The 18,031-nt window shown below is 46.6% G+C and overlaps 1 protein-coding gene across 1 annotated transcript in view; it reads left to right on the plus strand.

Moving 5' to 3' along the window:
* Nucleotides 1–10,678: 10,678 nt before the first annotated feature.
* Nucleotides 10,679–18,031, plus strand: part of SNTB1 (syntrophin beta 1) — a 114,430-nt gene continuing 107,077 nt past the window's right edge. The window contains exon 1 of the mRNA XM_061447795.1: nucleotides 10,679–11,283. Coding sequence (XP_061303779.1) covers nucleotides 10,770–11,283 — 514 coding nt within the window. The 5' untranslated portion in view covers nucleotides 10,679–10,769. The remainder of the gene's footprint in view (nucleotides 11,284–18,031) is intronic.

An 18,031-nucleotide genomic window follows, 5' to 3' on the forward strand; every position in this document is an offset into this window, starting at 1 on the left:
GAGCTGCTAGACCATCTGCAGAAGGGCATATGGAAGTCTGTAAGTCTTGGGTCTTTTGGGGCTGGGGCTGTCTGGTTGTTACAAACATTGGTGAACTTTTACAGATGTTCAGATCTATAAATGTTCACACTGATTTTAGTACCGCTGCCAGCAGTGGGCCCAGACAGCTTCCTGGCAATGAAAGGAATTTGAATACAGTATTGTATGAACAAAATGATAAAGAAAAAAGATCCTGCCACCAAATAATGTTGGTTTTCAGTAAGCTGTAGCTGCTACGCTCAAGAGGAGTCAGACTTTAGACTGTTGTGTGACAAGTGGATCTTCAGTTGTGTGTGGTCCATGTCCCCCTGCAAGACCTCCTTCAGGTCTTTACACAGTGCTCCAGGACTCACTCTTCACTGCCCTGGATCAGTGGTACTGATTACCATGTGGGCCCTCCCATGGGGCTGTAGTTGTTTTGCCAGATTGCTCCCAGCTCTGCTGGTCACACTTCCCTACTTTTATTCTATCCCAGCCTTAAAAAAACTTTAAGGAGTCTGGATTAAAAAAAAAATAATCATTCCCATAGGCTCAAAACACCACTGTCTGTAGGAATTTCATATTGTCTGGCCAAGCATGCTGTCTGATTACACAAACTTATCACTGCTATCATGAATACGTTTTTACTTTTATAGTAAATGCACAGCAATCATGCTTATATTTTTATGTTTTAATAATGGATTGCCACCCAGAAAAAAAATGAGAAACGCTGCTGTAGGCAACTGGGAAGCAGTCCAGAGCTACCCTCCTGTGTGTTCTTGGTGCTGGATTTCAGAGGCTCATGCTTATTTGTCTCAGTTCAAATCTAGTAAGAAAGTTATTCTGTATTTGCATTAGCATGAAAGAGAATATTCTGCTAAAATCACTCCCTTCTCTCCCATGTGTTTTGTCTCATCACAAGTGGTTGAACTAGATTCCCAGAGGAAGTGTACTTGGCTAAATAACTGCGGTGACTATCCCACCAGTTGTTAAACACATTGTGCAGTTTCTAATACTACTCTCATTTTAACAACCTGATTTTGATTTATACTGTATAAATTCTAAATAAAACCCCAATAGTTCAGAAACCACCTAAGCTTTGAAACAAAATTTTCCAACAGTGTGTTTCAGCACAGCCTAACTGATAAAACTTACCGAAAGACCAAACTTCTTACACAAAGAAGCAAAAAATTCACCTTCACCATGACCCTAATTTTAAAAAGGATTCAGCCTGTTCCACCAGAAAATTATTCAGTATGTGCCAAGCTCAATGGGAGTTTTAATTCTGGAAGGGGGTGGTATTAAACATATTAAAATACATCTGGTTAGTACATTATATGTATTAGTCATGTACCATGAAGCTCTACTACCAAGATCCTACTCCAAATCTAGGTAGGTCCTTTGGACAGAAGCAGTAACAACAGCATCAGTGAGGGATAGGATAGGGTAGGATAGGATAGGATGGGATGGGATAGGATGGGATAGGCTAGGCTAGGCTAGGCTAGGATGGGATAAGATAGGATAGGATAGGATAGGATAGGAAGGGGTAAGTTCGGATAGGATAGGATAGGATAGGATAGGATAGGATAGGATGGGATGGGATGGGATGGGATGGGATGGGATGGGATGGGATGGGATGGATAGGATGGGATGGGATGGGATGGGATGGGATGGGATGGGATGGGATGGGATGGAGAGGAGAGGAGAGGAGAGGAGAGGAGAGGAGAGGAGAGGAGAGGAGAGGAGAGGAGAGGAGAGGAGAGGAGAGGAGAGGAGAGGATAGGATAGGATAGGATAGGATGGAGTAGGGTCGGATAGGATAAAATAGGATGGGATGGAATAGGGTAGGATAGGATGGGATAAGATAGGATAGGAAAGGATAGAATAGGATAGGATGGGATAAGAGGAAAGGAAAGGAAAGGAAAGGAAAGGAAAGGAAAGGAAAGGAAAGGAAAGGAAAGGAAAGGAAAGGAAAGGAAAGGAAAGGAAAGGAAAGGAAAGGAAAGGAAAGGAAAGGAAAGGAAAGGAAAGGAAAGGAAAGGAAAGGAAAGAATGGGGTGAGATAAGGTAGAGTAAGGTAGGGTAGGGTAGGGTAGGGTAGGATAGGATAGGATAGGATAGGATAGGATAGGATAGGATAGGATAGAATAGGATGGGTTAGGATAGGATAGGATAGGATAGGATAGGATAGGATAGGATAGGATAGGATGGGATAGGGTAGGGTAGGATAGGGTAGAGTAGGATAGGATAGGATAGGATAGGGTAGGACAGGATAGGGTAGGGTAGGATGGGATGAGATGGGGATGAGATGGGATGGGATGGGGTAAGATAGGATAGGATAGGGTAGGATAGGTGGGATAGGGTAGGATAGGATAGGTTAGGATGGGATAGATTAGGATAGGATAGGATGTGATGGGATATGATAGGATGGGATAGGATAGCATAGGGTGGTATAGGATAGGATGGGATGGGATGGGATAGGATAGGATAGGATAGGATAGGATAGGATAGGATAGGATAGGATGGAGTAGGGTAGGATAGGATAAAATAGGATGGGATGGAATAGGGTAGGATAGGATGGGATAAGATAGGATAGGAAAGGATAGAATAGGATAGGATGGGATAAGAGGAAAGGAAAGGAAAGGAAAGGAAAGGAAAGGAAAGGAAAGGAAAGGAAAGGAAAGGAAAGGAAAGGAAAGGAAAGGAAAGGAAAGGAAAGGAAAGGAAAGGAAAGGAAAGGAAAGGAAAGGAAAGGAAAGGAAAGGAAAGGAAAGGAAAGGAAAGGAAAGGAAAGAATGGGGTGAGATAAGGTAGAGTAAGGTAGGGTAGGGTAGGGTAGGGTAGGGTAGGATAGGATAGGATAGGATAGGATAGGATAGGATAGGATAGGATAGGTTAAGTTAGGATAGGATAGGATAGGATAGGATAGGATAGGATAGGATAGGATAGGACAGAATAGGATGGGATAGGATAGGATAGGATAGGATAGGATAGGATAGGATAGGATAGGATAGGATAGGATAGGATGGGATAGGGTAGGGTAGGATAGGGTAGGGTAGGATAGGATAGGATAGTAAAGGAAAGGAAAGGAAAGGAAAGGAAAGGAAAGGAAAGGATGGGGTGAGATAAGGTAGAGTAAGGTAGGGTAGGGTAGGGTAGGGTAGGGTAGGGTAGGGTAGGATAGGATAGGATAGGATAGGATAGGATAGGATAGGATAGGATAGGATAGGATAGGATGGGATGGGATGGAATAGGGTAGGGTAGGGTAGGATAGGATGGGATGGAATAGAGTAGGATAGGATAGGATAGGATAGGATAGGATAGGATAGGATAGGATAGGATAGGATAGGATAGGATAGGATAGGACAGCGTGTTCCCTTATCACATAACCAGAGGCAAGTGCTGAAAATCTGATGGGGTTGTGGCTTGGCAGTAGTGGGTGGTGAAGAAGAGATAACATCTAGAGGTTCCTGTATCCTCTGCAATTTTCTCACCTTTTAATTCTACACCAACTATTAAGAAATGTCATCGTCTAGTTCAAATGATAGTTTCCATTAAAGAAAGCCAAAGCGCTTTGTAAAGGCAGCATTATTTCCCCCATTATTGGATAGGGAACTAGGACACAAAACAAGGATTTGTTCATGGCCATGCAATTGGACATAAAATAAAAAAATAAGAAAAAAAAACAAAAAAAAGCAACAAAACCCCAAACCCAACCTCAACAACAACAACAAAAACCACAACCCCCCTGTCAACAGCTATTCCACTGAGCAAATTTGCTTGAGGAATCTTCCAGCCAGATAGGAAAAGTGCTCAAACATCTCTCCTAGGATCTAGTGTGCAACATGTGGGATTAACAAAAGATTCTTTAATGTTACATAAGTTATGTCACTTAGATCTCAGTGTCAAAAACCTTCACACATTTTCAAAATGGCTTTTAAAGCAACTTTGTGATTTGTAAATATTGTGGGTTCACTTCCGCTGAAATCTCTGATTCAACAGAGAACTGTGGATCCATTTTACACACTTAGCAGTGAAAGGATCTGTTGTGTGTAAAGGATCTGCTCCTACCTGGTGTCACAAATCTACCTTGCTTGTGTCTGACCCTACTTTTCTTTCAGGTGATTCCTGCCCACGGAAAGCTCACTCAGACTGATTGCACTAAAATTAGAACATACTTGCAAAGTTTACTTCCTAGAGCTGCCTTATAATTTGATCTGGGCAAACAAACACATTGCCATAATTCACCTGAATGTGATGGTTCCCTTCTTAATTATCTGTAGGTACTTTGTGCCTTACTTCTAGAGCACAAGACAAACATCCAAGGACCAAAAATACACCAAAGCTGATTCTCTCTTCCTTGAGATCAGTCTTCCATTTTCCTCCCTGGACTTACACCTGATTTACAGTGCTGTGAGAAGAGAACTAGTATAGATATCATCTGAAGGAAGAGGAGGAACTAAGCCTTTGCACAGCTCAAAAGTGAAACAGAAAGGATACTGCAGTGTCACAAACATATGCAAAAAAAAAAAACAAAACACAAAATTATAGAGGACCTGAAGGTGAGCACTTTTATTCCCAGTGTTCCCATGGTAGCTTTGGACTCTCCCATTCCTCGGTGGAGCAGGCTTTGTGATTGTTCATGCATCGCCAATGCAGCACAAGGCGCTTCTTGGGAAATCCACTACTTTCTCTCCAATGCAGTTCTGCTGTGCAATGGGTGGGAGCAAGATCCCAATTGCCGGTTTAAAGCTTATATTCATTGCTACAGTGCAGAGCTCAGAGGGGCTGCCTGGCCTTTTTGCCCTCTCTTGCAATAGCAATGAGGGAGTAAGGTGCTCCTACATGGAGTACCAAGTTGCTGCTCTCATGAGATCGGGCACATAGGTGAGCCTTGCTGAAGTCCTGGAGCCCTTCTCCTCCAGTAACCAGCAGGACCATGCTATTTCCTTCTCTTGGGCTGGGGACTGCTCCTGGGAGACAAACTTGTTCTGAAGTCATAATGTGATCTCAGCATTATTTTTGCTGGATGTGGAGGATTGCCTGTTTCCAAATGACAAAGAGCTCTCTTCATTTCCCTTCTGTATTAGCAGACCATCTCTGTTTCCCACCACTCTAACAGGTTGATTTATGGTCCAGGGAGTGAATGGAAAGGGGAAAGATGACCTTAGTTCATCTTTTCATGCCAGGGTACAGATGGAGCTCAAGGCTACAGAAGGAGCAAACTAGCTTTTCTAGCCAAACTGCTTTGCACAAAGGAAGCAAACGCTTCTGGCACCTGCACTTCAGCACAGCCTCTCCTGCTGTGGGGAAGCAGGCTGCAAGCACACACATCTGGGGTTAGATGAGCAGCAAATACCACAGGAGATCCCAGGGCAGGAAAAGCACAAAGACCTCACAGACAGCATGCTTTTCCAGGCGCCATTGCATGAGTGGGGTGGGAGGCAGGGCACCTCAGAGTGGGTCTTGCAGCAAGGCACAGGGTTTGAAAGGTCAAGGACATGGGCATGAAGTATTTGAGTTGTGGGGTCAGAACCAAATGTTTGTAACAGACAACATATTGCACCTCTGCAGCATTAAAAAAATAGGGTAAGACCAGGAAAGAGCTTGATGGTAAAAAATGCTTTGGTTGCTTTGACACCCAACCAGATTAATTGGTTTCTGATGAAAAGAAAAACCAAGGCTGAAACATGTTGGATGAAATCTGGAATTCCAACACCTTTTTTCCTCATTATTTATTATATGTTCAAGAACTAACTGCAATGCAGATCTCTGATCTTGGCATTTCAAACATGTTGGACTTAGCTTAGGGAGTGGGGGGAGATTGGTATGCAAGAGATAAAAAACTAATTCAAGAAACTGCAAAGTGATGGGATCAAAGTAACTTGGAATGCAAAAGTTAAGAAGCTAATGTACTGAAAGAGCGCTGCAGAGCAAGTGCAGGACACCATGACAGGAAAACACTACTCTGCTACAGTGTCAACAGTGTAGTCATGAGCTTTTATTTTCAGGGTTTGTTGGTTTCAGTTTCATAGAATTGCTTGAAACAAAGGCAAAGGTTTCTGGAGTTTTGCGCTTGATCCTGTCTGTTTTAAAGTCATTTTAACAGTAGCAGGAACTAGCCCCGGGTCTGTGAGCACAAGTAACCTGAATGCTTCCTGGCACCCACTTCTGCATCCACTTGCGCCAAAGTTGTATTTGCGGAAGGGAAACGTGTTCATTTGCAGCCTGGCCCACAACTCCCCGGTGGTGGGAACACTTTCTCAGTTTGCCTAGCTAACATGTGACCCGGGTAGGTGCACATACGGATTTCACACACATACTTCTTTCATGTACACACAAGTAGGTTCCTGCTTTGAAAAATTGAATGCATAAAGCGTTTGCTGGGAAACAGCTATGCATTAATTTCACTTTTAGATGCCGTGATGTGCATAAAAACCTGGGTAGCTTCAAGCTAGGAAAAGAGAAACAGTGCTTTCATAGTTTTAAAAGTAAGCCATAATGCCACCTCCAGATTGTGAAGATCTTCAGGCATTCTTGACACCTTCATAACCAGCACCAATGAGTAATGATTGGTGAATGATGACCTTAAAGCCAACAGGCCCCCTCAACACTAAGGAAGGGGTGAATTGCAGGGTTGCCAGCCCCCCATGAGTAGTGCCTTTTGCAAGGCATGACAGCAGTCAAGTGAGAGGTCCCACCACCATGCAAGAGGGACATGTGCATCAGGACTGGAGCCTGACTCACTGCATCCCAGAACAAATACACATAGGAGGGGCTCCCACGGGGGAACAAGTAGGGTTAGTTCAGGCACGTTCCTCAGGAAGACTTGCTTAAACTTGGCTGCTGCAGTGTTTGGGATCGCTGGAGGAACTGGACTCCCTTCCAGCTCTTTCATTACTTGTCGGGTTTCCAGCACTGGACTTCCTTCCTGTCTAGATCCATCTGCTGAGCTGGTCGGTGTCAGGGTAACAAGATGGGAACGTCATTATCCAGACTTGATTTTGCCTAACTTCTGTCATCTGAGGCATGTTCAAAGATCACAACCCTGCTTCCAATTTAAAGGAATTTTGGATGAGCTGGCTTTGAGCTATTGCTGCCATACTGATAATGCGAAAAGGAAATAAAAAGCAGCACTAGAAGCGTTTAAGCATCTCCCAAAGGTCCTTCAAAAATTTCATTTCTGCTATAGAATAGCACAGTCAATTGTAAAGGAGCCATAGCTATAAAAGGGCTGTCTTGTGTCCTTACCTTCTCTGCCTGAAGTGGGGTAGGAGCTGTGTTGTTTGCACTGCTGTCTGAATGGGAAGCTTGCATATGTAGCCTTGCAATGGTTTTGCTGTCAGGAGGCCAGTTTATTTGCATAAGACGTGAATGCTGACCTCTTTGCCTGAAAAGACGGGGAAAAAACCCTAAAAACAGGCAGTGTCCAGACTCTGTCTCCAGTAGTCCCTCTAGTGAGGCTGAGCCTGAAGAACCTCCTCAGTGTCACCCTCCCAACCCTTTCTGTGATGCTTTTCCTGTGTGCATGCACAAACAAGCCCTTTTCCCTTGCTTGGGCACCCAGACATCTCTTTAGACATCACTGCTGCACTTCTGACCTGGTTGTGCTTTGGTGCTCCTTGTCCTGGGAGGCAGTTGCTGTGCTTTCTACCCCCCTCACTTCTTCCGCTTCAATGAATTGCTTCTTCCATTTAGCCTCTTGTCTGTAGCTGAGACCACAGTCCCTGGCAGATCAAATACCTATTCAAGAGCAGCTACTGGCATTATCTTGCCTAAGAGCTTGTTTATACAGCACTAGTGAAAGGGGCCCTCATCTAGTTCGGGTTTTTCCATGCTGCTAAAATACAAATGGTAAAAAGTGATTATTTGGCTTGTTTGAAAAGGTACTCTTTTCACTGCTGTCCCTTTCAAAAGGGCAAGTGATGGAGACATTTTTGCTAGCTTTGTCTACACTGGAAGCCTTTCCAGTGACTAGAGACAGGAGCTTGGAAGTGCCACGTGTTCTGCACATCCCACCGCACATCCTGGCTTCCTCCCAGATAGTCACATCAAACGCTGCAATTGCAGTGTGTGCATTTACCAGCTATGTCAGAAACATCACTGTGAGGAGAAGCTTGTAGCTGAAATTAAGAGTTTGCACTCTGCCATACACTGGAAACCACTAGGGACCAGCAGCTGACTTCGGAGTAACAGTATTTTCTGTTGCAACCTCAGTGTTCAATAGCTGGTTTTATCTTCTGTTCCCATCCTGCTGCATGAATCTGTGTTTCAGAAGCTGCCCCTGCAGGTGTGATTAGTAGACCTGAGGCAGAGCTGAGGGTGGTAAAGTTGGCAGGGCTACCAGCAGAGAAGTCTCAAGGCATCATTTGTTTTTCACCTTCGTAGTTGCTTGCCAGTAGTTGCTCCTGGAGTACCCAAAGACTCTGGGTACACAAACAAAACTGCCTAGGAGCCTGGACTCCTAGGACAGGGAAGAACAGACATGAGGTATCACACTGTTTCCAGGCAGGGAGATGATCTGGGAGACCGTTTGCCCTGGGTCTGTGCCTTAGCATCCTTCAGACTACCTTCTTTTTACTTCTATTTTCAAGATTAAAACATCACCTCTGTTTTCCTATAGCTCCAAGGTGGGCAGGAGGAGGGAATGAAGACAGCTATAAAGACTTTTTTATACCAGGGACCAATCTGTCAGATGCTGACCCTGGGAAACTTTATTATTTACCACTGCTGGAATGGGAAAGGAAAATAGCTGAAACACGCACAGCTCTCGGATACATGCGGCGCAATTGTCTACACAAGGCAGCTCCATGGGAACTCCACCGGAGAACCAGACACACTCAGCAAACACAGCCGAGCTGACAGAGTGCTCAAGGAGAAGTGTGAGGCGTTAAACATTTCCTTTCCTTTCTCTATTACCTTTTCACAACAGGACAGAAACTATCTGAATACTTTTTACTTGTAAATTCTCTGAAATGAGTTTTTCAAAGTACTTAGAGACACATTTCCATCAGCAGCAGCAGCACTGATCCTTTACTAATTCATGAAGAAAAAAAAATAATGAAATAATTGGTAAGAGCTGATCCCTCAGGAAAGAAAGATGCTTGATTTTATGACTCAGCCTGGTCACTTGGGCTGGGAGATACACAGGAATGTGAGTGCTCCAACAGCCGGCATTTTGCATGCCTGCTCTTTCCTCCCCATCCTGCTCTCACTACCTGAAGCTGCTGCAACCAAACACTCATTCACTATGCCTGTCACCTGGGATTGGGTTTTAATAAAAACACCAATCCAAACACCCAAGGTGTTGTATATGAGCTACCAAAATTAGCTAGTGAGAAATGTTGGAGAAAAGGGTGTGTTACAGCCTCCTCCTGTCTAGGGTTTAGGTGCCTTGTTCAGGTTTAGCGGGACATGCTTCTTTTCACTCCAGATTCGCAGTCCTGAAAACTTAATTACAGCTTTTCACCTCGCATTAATAAACACCCAACCCACCCCTTATCCTTGAATAACCCATCTCCTGGGGGTTCCCGCTCTCCCTAGATGCAGGGAGTGCATTCCTACTGGGGAGGAGCCTGGGTGAGGCTGCAGACAAGGGAGGGTTGAGGCATCTGACTGCTGTCTTCCAGAGGGAAGGGCGTGTGTTCTGTGTAGCCCAGGAAAGGCCATGGTCTCAGAGACCCCACTAAACCAAGGCAAGTTTGTCCAGTGACAATGCCGCTATATGTAGGTCCCATCAACACTGAGGAGGTGAGTCCCAAATTGCCCAGCCCATGTTAACCTGGGGCACTTGTGTGTACCTGGGAGCAAAACCTGGTGTCAGAAACGAATGGCATCGCTTCAGGTGGGACCTGCATGACTCAAGTGGCCAACACGAATGGGTCTATAACTTCAGTGGCCACCCCATCCTCCCCAAGCTGTTACTCCATACCGAATGGTCCAGAAACACTGGAGTTTTCAGCCTGGCTTGGGAAGGAGCCAGGGCTGCTCTTTAAAGAGAAGAACAAAGGCATGCCAGGAGGTGCTTGGTGTCCATAGTGCCACATTGCTGTCAAAACCAACAGTGTGAGCCTTTTTGCCTTCTCTGGTGCCTGAGTTGGAGCCTTGAGCCCCTCATCAGGCACTAAATTTCTTCCTAAAAGAAAGTGAGCATAGAAAAAGCTGAAAAACGGGCAATGGACTGAAAAATTTGCAATGAAAGGGCAAAGAAACCAGTTTCAAAATGCGCAGAACTCTCCCTGGCACTCACTCACCACCTCCACCCTCCAAAGCTGTGAAACAACTTGGAATCGACTTCCACTCAGAAGAAATCTAGCGACCTTTGTGCCAACTATTAGTTTGAATCCACTTTATAAGAAACTAAAGGGAAAAGCGAAGTTTGAGCTTTCGTTTACTCTGCCGCCCGTCTCCTTCACCTCCCCGATGAAGCGGGAAATGCCATCACAGCCCCGGCTCGGAGGGAGCTGCGGCTCCGCCAGAACGTGTCCCCAAGAGGTGTCCGTGGGAGAGGGGACACCCGCGGACGCGCACAGACACGGGCACACTCACGCACCGCACACACACCCGCACCAGGCGCGGCACTAGCGGGCGGTGCCTCCAGGTACGCCCGCCCCGGCGCGGCCCCGGAGGGGCGGCCGCGGCTCCTCGCCCCACCCCGCCGCGCCGGGAGCTCGCCGCCCCCCGGCTGAAGTCCGGTGCCGCCGTGCCGTGTCGGGGGTGCCGTCACTCGGCGCTTCAAGCATGCTCCTAAGATGGCGGTAGCGGCGGCGGGCGGCGGCCGGGCGCAGCGCAGCGGCTGGCTGGAAGTTTTGGTGCGGGACCGTTGGCACAAAGTGCTGGCCAACTTGTGCGGAGAGGCGCTGGTGCTGAGCGGCGAGGAGCGCCCCGACGGCGCGGCACACAACGGCCTGGGAGGCGATGGGGCGGCGTGCCGCGGGGCCGAGGGCGGTGGCGGGGCGGCGGCGGTGCGCACCGCCTTCACCGACCCCCCCGAGCAGGTGCCCGAGGCCGTCTCCAACAAGAAGCGGTGCGTGAAGGTGCTAAAGCAGGAGCTGGGCGGGCTGGGCATCAGCATCAAGGGGGGCAAGGAGAATAAGATGCCCATCCTCATCAGCAAGATTTTCAAGGGGCTGGCGGCCGACCAGACCCAGGCGCTCTATGTGGGTGATGCCATCCTGGCCGTCAACGGCACCGACCTGCGGGACGCCACCCACGACGAGGCGGTGCAGGCTCTCAAGCGGGCCGGCAAGGAGGTGCTGCTGGAAGGTAGGGAACGGGGAACAGGGGCAGCCCGGGATGGGAAGCTATGGGGCATGTCAGCTCGGCTGCCCGAGGGGCGGTGGAGCCGAGCGGCGGGGTGAAGCGGTGTCTCCGCTCCTCTTGTACCGCTCCCCTCGTACCGCTCCCCGGGCGCCTTTCCAGCGGGGAGAGTTCATATCCCGCTGCTCCGAGCCGCGCTGGGAGCCCCGACGTGCGCGGATGCTGTGGCCCCTCGGGAAGTGCCGGTCGGGCTGCCGGGAAGCTGGGTGTTAAGTTTCTGTCCTCACATCAGCCGCGGAGACCCGCAGCCCCCGGGTCGGCTCCCGCGTTGAGGGTTCCCGCAGGAGCCTCGCAGACCCCTTCTGGGCTGAAGGGTCCTCGGGAGCTGCCGTCTGTGTGTTTTCGCAGCTCTTCAGCCCAAGAAAGGCGGGGGGAGCTGGGTACCGGCAGAGGAAGGGTTAAAGGAGTAATGGAACCCCCTCCGGGCTGAAAGGGAGAGGCTTGGGGACTTTTCCCTGGGCATCTGGAAACGCGCGACACTGCCTTTCCTCCCTCCAATTCCTTCTTCCCCTTTCCACAATCCCACCCCCGATAGGGATGATGGGGGCAAAGAGCTCTGGTTGAAGCTGGCAGCACCTCACTGATACATTAACCATCCCTGCAAAGCAGTGGCTTTCACTTCCTTTCTCAACGGTAACTGAAACACTTTTGTAAGAAGTAGCCTTAGAAACTGAGCCTGGAGTAGAGAGCAAACGTTGGCGTGGAGGGAGGAGGGTGTCCCTCCAGGACGGGACGGATGTTGAAGAGGGAGCCAGTAGAAGCAGAGCTGGGTTCTGCAGCACAGCAAGAGGCATTCGCAGGTGTTTAATTCTTGTCTCCTCAGAAGCACTAATTTACGTGCTCCACCTGAGAGAATGAGCAGCTTCAGCAACGCCCTTGGCGCGTGTTCGATAAAGTGATTACATATTTGCCCACTAGTTCGTTTAACCGGAGGTCAGTGGCATTTGAGGCATGCTGCTGCACCGCTTCCCCAGGGCCATCGCCTTCCTCCCACCTCGCTGTGCCTGTGGCCTCTTTGGTACTGAACGTGTTTTCACGTGTGTCTTTTTGGTGCTTATTCCAAAGAGCAGAGGAGGTGCTGCTGCTTAGGAGATGCCGCTGAGGATCAGCCCTGAGCAGCCAATTAGGGCATAAAGTTATGGGAAAAGTTTGAAGAGGTGGGAAGGTGGGAAAATGTCAGCTGCAGCAGTGTGTGCTGAGGAGCTGTTTGGTGGTGTCCATGTGGTAGTGAAAACTCTGAAAGAGTGCTGTCCTGTGAGGATTTTGGAAGCCACGGGCAATTACATCTCTCCTCTGGGAGCAACGTGTGTCTCATCCTCCCTCACTGCAGCTGAATTGCTTATAGAGATACCTGTGAAGTCTTAATGTGAACTTCTCTTTGAGGTCTGAACTGCAGCTGTTGATCTGAATACTGTCACTGGCTTGTTTGCACAGCTTTAGTGCTCCCTGGGGTGCAGGCCAAGCAATATCTGACCTTTGGTGTGATCTCATGAGTAATGTATATAGTGCTTGCAACAGTCTCCCTCCCTCTGTGGTGCCTGCAGTAGCAGCACCTGAACGCTCTGCTGCTTGTACGAGTCTGAAAAAGCCTTCAGTTTTCTTCCTGGTAGGAGTGAAGATGAAGCTGTTTCAGTGTGGATTCTTGGCACCCTCCTTCTCTTCACTCCGCTCATTGTCACAGCTATTTTCTTGCATTTCTTTGCTCCGTGAAGGCTGATGTGCCTCAGCGGTTGTTTCTGTGATTGAATTTGTAATCTGTAAATGGAGAGCATGTTTCACTGGTCATCCCTGTGTAGAGTTAAAATACTCTGACACTGAATTCAGTGTTTTGTCCTGCCTTTCTCTTGCTATTTCAGCAGAGTAACCAAGACTAGAGCCGACTGCAGCGCTGCCCCAGGAGGCTTTACTCCCTTCAGAGGGAACCTCTCCATGGGAATGGCCTGTGTAAACAGGCAGTTTAAAACGGTTCTCTGCAATTCAGTCTCCCACTTTGAAGCTCTTTCTTCAGTAGCACAGTCTAAAGTGGACAATTTATTACTAAAGGAAGGAAAATCCAATAGTTTTTTTTTTTTTCCCTTTAATGCATAGGAGGGAGAGCCTTGATTTTCCTTTCCTTCCAGACAATAGGAATTTGCTGTTTCCTGACTTCTTAGAGAGTTAGTTACTGCACAAAGCAGTCCATGATGGGGCAGGGCAAGACCCCTGCACAGATACTCTCTAATATCTTTCTCCAATTAACAGAGCAATGCCAGCGTGTGTTTCCAGGATCAGAAAGTACCATTTATAGTTTCAGGGAGACTCTGAGACTTGCTGGTGACTTCCAGACCAGGAAAGCTGAATTTGCGGAAGTATGGCAAGGTGAGAAGCATGAGGGTCACACTTCACAATGCAGCAGGGCTCTGGGTATTGCGCAGTGCATTGTGCATTCCTGGAAAGGGTTTTATGGTTGAGTATTTCCTAGAGGTTATCGGCAGTGAAGATGTGATCAGTATGGTTCAATACACCCTCCAGAGTGCTAGAGCCTGTCTGGTATATAGTGTCCTTCCTAAAATTGCTTGCTCAGTGAAATGAGCCATTTACCAGCTCAGCACTACACTGTAGTCTCTCCTGCATTCCTGTGCAAGGAGGAAGGGAACAGAAAATCCCTCCCCATCCCTCTGCACTGTGTGTGGGCTGCAGGGCTGGCACTGGGGCTGGTGATGGGGCGAGGAAGGTCTGCAAAGAGGGGAAGGGATGGGGCAATGTTTTATTTTGGCACTTGCCATTTTTGCTGCATTAGTTGCTATCTCTGAGCTGGTCCAAGTAGGGATTACTTACTGAAGGGTCAGGGGTGGCATAGCTGCAGTTGCTGTGCTGGTGTGGGGGGCCACAGCTGTAAGACCCATGAGAGAGGTCCTCCTCTAATGAATTTAATATCTGTGCTGGCTTGTTCTGTCCTCTCATTTTCATAAAGGGTATCAGTCTGTTGCAGACCTCACTTCTGTAGGACTTTGTAGTTCTGCTACTAAGCTAAAGTAGAAATCAGTTCCTTCTTACAAGTCTGATCTGTGGGGTTGGCCAGGGTGCCTTGAAATCAGGTAGGATTTGATAAATGGAACGGATATAAGGCAACAGGCGACACTGTCACAGGAAGAGCTGCAAAGCAGAAGGTTCAAGAGGAGGGGATGGTGATGGTGAGGAAGGACTTGAGCTCTAGAAAATCCTTCTTTGTCCTCATCGGCAGGATGGACCTCTTCTGCCTGCATGGTTTAATTTCCTGTGGGCTTTCTGTCACGGCTTGGGTATGGGTGCAGGGGAGCAAAGCTGCCAGTGAGCAGGGGCAGAGGAAGTCTTGCTGTTGGGTTTGTCAGCTTGGGATGACTCCTCAGGTGTTCAGTATGTCAGGATGGAGCTTCTCACCAGTGTTCAGAAGTGCAAAGGATTTCCTTACACGAGAGATGGGACAGCCTCCTTGTACAGTGCATATTTGCAGGCATGGAAGGCAGCTAAAATTATCATGACAGCTATTGTTTGTACATATCATTTCCCTGAGGTTCTGTCAAATTGGGTCTTGTTAAATAAGCACTTTGGAAAATCAAGCAGCCCCTTTGTGCTGTGTGAAGCACATTACATTCAAGTGCCTCTCAAGACACAAAAGGTGTTTGTTTTTATCAAAGCATACTAGATGAAAGTAGCCCCTTGGCATGCTCTGTAACTGAGCTGGTTGTGCAATCTCTATGTTTTCAGTGAAAAAATGAAAAATTGAAGTAGCCTGTGCTAATGTCAGGCAGGACCTCTCTGCATGATGCTGCATTTGGATGTGTAGAAACAAACCCACATCAGTGTGTTTTTGCTGCCCGGCTGCAGGATGTATTTTTTCAGTCGCATCAGTTCCTAACTTGTTCGATGTGTGTGAACAAGCTTCTTCTGATGATGGTGATGGAAGGTCTGTATAGGGAAAAGGAGCATCTTAGTATTGATAGAGTTTTTCATTGATTTTGGGTGATTCCCTGGTAAGCTAACGCAATTGCAAGGTAGGGGTCACAGCTCCTTTGAGAATTGGCTCTTGCAGCCTCTCTGGGATTGCAGACATCTCCCACAGAGAGGCAGCCCCCAACACAGTGAACTTTAGCATATAGACAGTAGACATAGTCATCTTCTGTAGCCTTCTTGAGAGTAATCCACAGCTTTAAAGCAATGTAAGAATAAGCATGGTGCAGTCTGTACCATAGTAACGTGTATTATTTTCCAAACAATACTTCTGTAAGAATTGTAAGGATTCTCTCCCTTCCTCCCCTTTTTATATTTTCTTTAAGTGAAGCAAAGCAGTTCTGCCTGTGTGAATTACATGTTGAAGTAGTGTAAAATAGGCTACTCGTTGGCTGTATTTTCCTATCTTATCTATGTTTTCATGTTTCTTTCAGTAAAGCAGAGACAATGGGAGATTTGTGGGGGTTAACAAAATATAATATTTATCCAAGGAAGCGTGTCCCTTGCAAGTATAGGGGAAAAATGAGGCACAGAGCACTTAATAAGTGCCTGTGTGGCATAACTACTTACTACATTCAGGGCTGTAAATCTCAGTGATTGCAAATTGTATGCAGTTATTCTTTACACTCACAGTAAGTATACGGAGAAAACAGTTTGCCTTTTCTTCAGTGCCAGCAAATATGCAGTTAGGAAAATGCTTTGTACTTAAAGGTTATACCACATTTCATAGCCTGTGTAGCTGCCCTTGGCACACATCAGCTTGAAATTGAAAGGGAAAGGAGCAGGTAATCTTATCCTCAAGAATACCAGGTCTAAGCAGTCCCTCAGAATCTCAGTTTTGATTGTTTCAGCTGCCTGTGGCTGATGGGGAAGCTTGAGTGGGAGCACTTGATGTGTCCTTCATTGATTAGATTAGATTACAGGCTAATTTAGCAGTCCAGACAGCCTGTATCACCTTTCACAGATAAGAATCAGTACATCTTCTTTGCAGTAAATCTTGTACAAGTCCTCTTTCTCAGTTACTGTAAAGAAAATAAAGCCGTTGTGGCCAACAAATTCCTAGATTTATCTAGACCAAGTGCAGCATGCCCCCTCAACCAACCTACCTTGGAAGTCCTATACTAAGCCGTATAGAAGGGACTTAGTACCAGCTCCTTGAGAGTGCTTAGAAGATTAAATATGTCTAGGCATCTGGGATTCAATTGCACGTACGGAGTTGACATGTTAAGTATCATTAGGGGGGAAAAAAAGCATGGTTTTAAAAACCCAGCAGTAATTCCTGTGTGGAAAATTAAATTGAAAACTTGGTGTAACTCTTTGAAGACTCTTTAAACAATTAGAGTAAAATTGGAAGCTGAAGGCTTTTGCCATAGTTAATGAAACAGTGTTTGTATATTGTGTTACTGTGGTAGGTGCCTTTTCACTGAAGGCTGGTCCCACCATCCAGTAAAGGCATTTTCCCACATTTGATTGCCAGTGGCACTGGCCTTTCCCCATCCCTGTCACATGCTGGGTTTGTGTTTTGCCTGCTTCAAGGGAGCTGATGCAGAGTCTCTGTGATTGAAACTGGCATTTATATTTGGGACAGCCCAATACAAGTGCTGATCCCAGTAGTTGATAGTTTCAAGTATAGGTTGAGAACAATTTTTACTTTTTTCACTTTCGTAATATGTTTGCATACCACATAGTGTGGAGCTTCTCCTAGTAGTAATTTGTCTGTAAATTTGACTTAGAAGTATAGCATCTGTTTGTGTGCATTCAGAGTTCATAAGTTTTGGAGTGTGTATCTATTTGTAATCTGCTCTGCTGGTCACTCTGCTTCCAGGCTTTAAGAACACATAATTTCCATTCCATTTTTCTAATTCAGATTTCTGATCATAGGATTATTTTGTACTTTATTCTGCACGATTATGTTGCCATGGCTACTTGTTAGAATTTGTACTGCTACTTCACTAGAAGGGAAATTGGAGGAAACAGTAGTTCAAGAGAGCAATAGCATGTGTAAATGAGCAAAATATAATGGGAACAAACCTGTCCCAGTGCTGCACGGGAGACTGGCTTTCCATCCGAAAAAAATTCTTCAAGCATCCCAGTAAAGTGATTGGTGAAGAAGAGATGGTACTGGTGTTTCTAGAACATGCAAAAAGTCTTTTAACCCTATCTCTTATAGGGTTTGTGACTAGCCTGTATAACACAGTTTTGCTTGACAAGGTAGGTGTAGGTAAATGCTTCTGAGCTTCCTACAGAAGCTGTAGCTGGTGGGAAGGGAGCTTCACTGTGCCCAGCTGAGTCACCTCTCCAAACCTTAAACTATGTTGACCAGAGAAAAATACTGCTCTTGGTATAAGCTGTGTCTATGCTAATGGTCTTTGCCAAGACATCTGTACTTAGAGCAATCATGGAGAGAATGGTACAGTTGTAGCAGGCTGGGAAAGGCCTGGGACTCTGGTGGGAATAAACAGTCTGTTTTGGCAGGGGCACACAGCTCATTGTAGAGATGGGAAGGAACATCAGGGTAGCAGCATTTGGTACATGCCTTGAGGAGGGAGTTTGAAGATGTTTGAGGTGAGGCATGGCTGATTTGGAATAGAGGTTTTGTGAGAAACTACAAGGTATGTAGGAAGTGTGGAGTGCTACTTGTCACTCATGCTACACATTGGAAGGTGAGCCTCTTTTATGCTCTTAAATGAACATCTGTCAGCTGCTATGTTGCAGGACCAAGAAA

Source organism: Pezoporus flaviventris, unplaced genomic scaffold (assembly GCF_033815535.1).
Source record: "Pezoporus flaviventris isolate CSIRO_AGI_PZ_B2104156 unplaced genomic scaffold, CSIRO_AGI_Pfla_v1 ptg000007l, whole genome shotgun sequence".
NCBI lineage: Eukaryota > Metazoa > Chordata > Aves > Psittaciformes > Psittacidae > Pezoporus > Pezoporus flaviventris.